This window comes from Hyperoodon ampullatus (genome assembly GCF_949752795.1).
Source record: "Hyperoodon ampullatus genome assembly, chromosome: 1".
NCBI lineage: Eukaryota > Metazoa > Chordata > Mammalia > Artiodactyla > Ziphiidae > Hyperoodon > Hyperoodon ampullatus.
Genome location: NC_136914.1, coordinates 110175644 through 110181643, shown reverse-complemented (window position 1 = coordinate 110181643; position 6000 = coordinate 110175644). Strand labels below are relative to the sequence as shown.

The 6000-nt window shown below is 33.6% G+C and overlaps 1 protein-coding gene across 1 annotated transcript in view; it reads left to right on the top strand.

The window, feature by feature from the left end:
- Window positions 1–356: 356 nt before the first annotated feature.
- Window positions 357–6000, top strand: part of CABCOCO1 (ciliary associated calcium binding coiled-coil 1) — a gene marked incomplete at its 5' end in the record, with an annotated part of 108785 nt that continues 103141 nt past the window's right edge. Inside the window, one exon of the mRNA XM_079714825.1 lies at window positions 357–426. Coding sequence (XP_079570951.1) covers window positions 357–426 — 70 coding nt within the window. The remainder of the gene's footprint in view (window positions 427–6000) is intronic.

The following is a 6000-nucleotide window of genomic DNA, read 5'->3' as shown; positions in this document are numbered from 1 at the left end:
GGAGGAGAAAGAGATTTAGAAGAAGTAGAGAAAGAAGACCAATAAGAGTTTGCACGCATGCTCACTCTCTCGCTCTCTCTCTGTTTCTCTTTTGAATGCCATTTTTGTCTTAGGCTTTTGATATAACCATGAATATTTTCAGATTATGAGCATTATAGAATTTTCATTCAAGAAAAATACCTGTTTTCAAAACTTAGAAAAGGGACTGTTCATTATTTAATCAATTTTAATATCTGGATTTTTCTTTTTGTTACAGGAAACTGGAAAAGTTTTTGAATTTCAGAAATCTTCAAACCTGTTTAAAGGAAGCCAGTCTACTAGATTATTATGTGTCTGGATTTTTATGGGCAAGAGGAATGGACTTTTCTATTATTCAATATTCAAAATTTATGACTTTACTGGATATGGTACTTCATAACCTTAGAAGTAAGTACATTATTTTTTCTTTTTTAAGAAAAGAAAATTTAGTCCACTGTCTAAATTAATCTTCTTTTGTCTAAATGAATGTTCTGCAAAAGTTCCTAATTTTATTGTTTTTTAGCAAAAATATAGTTCATATCTTCATTAAGTTATAAAGCTTCAAATAATACTTTACAAGGCTAAAGTTCTCATAGTAATTAATTTGCCAGATATATTACTTTCATTTTGAAATCTTATTAGTGCCATCCATCCCCAAAATGTCAAGTAGCTCAGATTTATCTAGATATTTTTTCATTTTTGAGCTGTTTTCATCTCATCTTACCTGTAATTATTATTGGGATATCTCAGGATTACTGTTAAGAGGAGGTACTTTGGTCAATATCAAAACCCCATGAAATAGACATTATTCACATACACTTATATTTTGTGACTTTTTTTCTTACATAAAATTGAAATGAGTTACTACAGGAAATTTGGAAATTCTTCCTTGGAGCAATTTTAAATGTGATGACTTTTGTTTGAGAATAAACAGAATTGCTACTTGGAAGGAGGAAAAGAAAGAAATCTATCATTTATTTATTGCCAAGTCTGCGCTAGGCAGTATGTTTGGTTCTAATCTTTAACATACATTATGGAATGCAGAGCAACTCCTGCAGGGGAGGTATCATAATCAATATTTCAGAGTTGAGCAAGCAGTCCAGAGAACAAAGTTGCATAGCCGGGAAGTGGAAGAACTAGAACTTCAATCTTAGAGTATATAATCAAAAGACCTTGAGCACAATAAACGTAAAGGTGCTTCTAACTCAGTTGAAAGACATGCTTGTGTCTATGAGAGAGAGCTTCCTTCCTTCCTCCCTCCCTCCTTCCTTCCCTCCCTTCCTCCCTTCCTCCCTTCCTCCCTTCCTTCCTTCCTTTCTTCCTTCCTCCTTCCTTCCTTTCTGTCTCTTCTTTTCTTTTTTGGTTGTTTGCTTGTTTTTAGTTTCTTTTTTTTTAATTTGGGCAGGTAGAAGACCTTGTCATCCCTAGAGAATTGTCACCATAATCCTAGTAAAATTTATGCATGGCTTTTGGTCACAAAAAGCTTATTCTGTTCTATATATCAATTTGTAACTATACGGATGCAGGGAAAATATTAAGTGAGTTAGCAAAATTAGTAGAGAAGCCACTTCTGCCCCACATGTTCTTCCTGCTCCTCATCACCCTTAACAAGGGAAGAATTGGTAGTTCTTGTATGTGAGGAGAAGAAATCATTATTTTCCTTCTCTACAAATAGGAGAATTTCATCTTTGCTTTTACTTAGGTATGGGTGCCATGTTAAACATAAATAACTGTACCAACAGAAGAAAAAAATAATTATAATTGATAATGAAAAAAATGTATGATATTAACTGACTGATTTCAAATTATCCTGCACATAATAACGTAGTATAAAACTAACACAAAAACTGAAGTCTCAGGTAGTTAGTCCTGAGAATTCAGTCTTTTCCAGTATTACAATTAAAAATACATATTTTATTAAGACACCTGATAAATAATATAACATTGTTTCAGTTTCAGTTGTTGAACTACAACCTTCCAAAAAAGAATTCTTAGTAAATCATCAAAAAGACAGACTTTGGCTGTTTTTTTCCTCATACACAAATATTTGTAGAATCTTTGAGTACTACATGTCTTGAAACATATTCTTTTAACACTGTTGCCGAAATTACTGGGCAAAGAACAATGTCAATATCAACTTGCATGGAAAATAATAATATTATTATTGCCAACAATAAGATGAAGTAGATATGGAGATTATATGGCTTCAAAATAGCTATTATAAAAGAACTTAAATGAAAAGTTATACACATTGTTGAAACATGTTAAAATATGAAGAATCATGAAAGAAATGGAAGGTATAAAGAAGAAACATTAAAATTTTAGAACCAAATTATACAGCGACCAAAATTAAAATCTCACTGGATGGAATCAATAGCAGAATGGAGAAATCAGTGAACTTGAAGATAGAACGATAGAAATTATCCAATCTGCACAATACAGAGAAAAAAAGACTGGCAAGCTAATGAACAAAACCTCAGGGACCTGTGGGACAATTGAAGTTCTAATATACATACCATCAGAGTCCCAAAAGGAGAAAGACTACAGTGCTAAACAAACATTTGAAGAAACAATGGATGAAAACTTCCCAAATTTAGCAAAAGACATAAGCCTATAAATTCACGATGCTGACTAGGCCACAAACAGGGTAAACCAAAAGAAAAACAACATCAACTAACTGGATCTAATTGACATTCAGAGAACAGTACACCCCAAAACAACAGAATAGTCATTCTTTTCAAGGGTGTATGGAACATTCACCAAGGTAGACTGTATCCTGGGTCATAAAACAACCTTAAATGTAAAGTAACTGACTTATTTCACTCTGTATGACAGACTCTACGTCCCTCCACCTCACTACAAATAACTCAATTTCGGTTCTTTTTATGGCTGAGTAATACTCCATTGTATATATGTGCCACATCTTCTTTATCCATTCATCTGTTGATGGACACTTAAGTTGCTTCCATGTCCTGGCTATTGTAAATAGAGCTGCAATTAACATTTTGGCACATGACTCTTTTTCAATTATGGTTTTCTCAGGGTATATGACCAGTAGTGGGATTGCTGGGTCGTATGGAGGTTCTATTTTTAGTTTTTTAAGGAATCTCCATACTGTTCTCCATAGTGGCTGTATCAATTTACATTCCCACCAACAGTGCAAGAGGGTTCCCTTTTCTCCACACCCTCTCCAGCATTTATTGTTTGTAGATTTTTTGATGATGGCCATTCTGACTGGCATGAGGTGATACATCATTGTAGTTTTGATTTGCATTTCTCTAATGATTAATGATGTTGAGCATTCTTTCATGTGTTTGTTGACAATCTGTATATCTTCTTTGGAGAAATGTCTGTTTAGGTCTTCAGCCCATTTTTGGATTGGGTTGTTTGTTTTTTTTGATATTGAGCTGCATGAGCTGCTTATAAATTTTGGAGATTAATCCTTTGTCAGTTGCTTCATTTGCAAATATTTTCTCCCATTCTGAGGGTTCTCTTTTGGTCTTGTTTATGGTTTCCTTTGCTGTGCAAAAGCTGTGAAGTTTCATTAGGTCCCATTTGTTTATTTTTGGTTTTATTTCCATTTCTCTAGGAGGTGGGTCAAAAAGGATCTTGCTGTGATTGAAGTGTTCTATGTTTTCCTCTAAGAGTTTTATAGTGTCTGGCTTTACATTTAGGTCTTTAATCCATTTTGAGTTTATTTTTGTGTACGGTGTTAGGGAGTGTTCTGATTTCATTCTTTTACATGTAGCTGTCCAGTTTTCCCAGCACCACTTATTGAAGAGGCTGTCTTTTCTCCACTGTATATTCTTGCCTCCTTTATCAAAGATAATGTGACCATATGTGCGGTTTATCTCTGGGCTTTCTATCCTGTTTCACTGATCTGTATTTCTGTTTTTGTTCCAGTACCATACTGTCTTGATTACTGTAGTTTTGTAATATAGTCTGAAGTCAGGGAGGCTGATTCCTCCAGCTCCGTTTTTCTTTCTCAAGATGGCTTTGGCTATTTGGGGTCTTTTGTATTTCCATACAAACTGTGAAATTTTTTGTTCTAGTTCTGTGAAAAAATGCCAGTGGTAATTTGATAGGGATTGCATTGAATCTGTAGATTGCTTTGGGTAGTATAGTCATTTTCACAATGTTGATTCTTCCAATCCAAGAACATGGTATATCTCTCCATCTATTTGTATCATCTTTAATTTCTTTCATCAGTGTCTTATAATTTTCTGCATACAGGTCTTTTGTCTCCTTAGGTAGGAGTGAAGTAAGTCAGAAAGAGAAAAACAAATACTGTATGCTAACACATATATATATGGAATCTTATTTAAAAACAATGGTCACGAAGAACCTAGGGGCAAGACGAGAATAATGACACAGACCTACTAGAGAATGGACTTGAGGATACGGGAAGAGGGAAGGGTAAGCTGGGACAAAGTGAGAGAGTGGCATGGACATATATACACTACCAAATGTAAGGTAGATAGCTAGTGGGAAGCAGCTGCGTAGCACAGAGATCAGCTCAGTGCTTTGTGACCACCTAGAGGGGTGGGATAGGGAGGGTGGGAGGGAGGGAGATGCAAGATGAAAGACATATGGGAACATATGTATATGTATAACTGATTCACTTTGTTATAAAGCAGAAACTAACATACCATTGTAAAGCAATTATACTCCAATAAAGATGTTTAAAAATAAATAAGTAAATAAAATAAAGTAATTGAAATTATACAGATATATTTTCTGACTATAATGGAATGAAACAAGAAATTAATGATAGAAATATGTCAGGAAAATCTCTGAACACTTGGATATTAAACAGCACAGTTCTTAACAGTCCGTGAGTCAAAGAGAAAGTCTCAGCAGATATTAGAAAAGATTTTTAAGTAAATGATAATAAAACATGAAAATTTGTGTGATGCAATTGAGCCGATGATAAGAGGGAAGTTTCTATCAGTAAATGCTTATATTAGAAAAGAATACAGTCTAAAATGAATAAGCTTAAACTTTAGGAAGCCAGAAAAAAAGAACATGGATCAAGCAGAAAAGAAAGAAATAACAAACAGAAATCAATGAAATTGAAAATGGAAAACCAATGGAGAAAAATCAATGAAACAAAAATCAGGATCTTTGAAAAGATCAATAAAATTGATAAACATGAAGCAAAACTAAGAAAAAAGAAGGAACAGGTTATCATTATCAGATATAAAAAAGGGATATCACTAAAGATCCTGCAGACATTAACAGAATATTGAGAATGCTAATTATATACATACATTAGAAAACAAAAAGGAACTGACTAATTCTCAAAAACCACAAACTAACAAAACTCACCCAAGATGAAATAGGCAACCTGATATTCCCATAATGATTTAAGAAAAATTGAGTTTGTTGCTAAAAACTTTTGGAAAAACTTCTTCAGTCCCAGATGTTTTCACTGGAAAATTCTATTAAACATTTAATGAAGAAATACCACCAATTATATATAACCTCTTCCAGAAATAGTGGAGGAAAGAACTCTTCCTAACTCATTTTATGAGGCTAAAATTATCTTCATACCAAAACCTGACAAAGAGAGAGAAGAAGGAGAGGTGAGGGGAGAGGGAGAAGAAAGAGAAGGAGAAGAAAAAGTAGAGGAAAGGTGGGGGAGTAGGGATAGGAGAAGGAGAAGAAATTACAGAGCAGTATCCCTAATGAACATAAAAAACATTCCCAACAAAATGTCATCAAAATGAATCAGGCAATTTATAAAAAGAATAATATGCATGACCATTTGGGCTTTATCCCAGAAATTCAATGCTGGTTCAGTATTGAAAATCTGATCAATGTAAATAGTTGAAAGAAGAAAAGAACACATGATCATGTAAATACATGCAGAGAAAGCATTTGACTAAATACAACATCCATTCATTATGTTTTTAAAGTCAGAAAATTAAGAAAAGAAGTGATATTTGTCAACCTCATAAAAGACATCTACAAAAAAGCCAC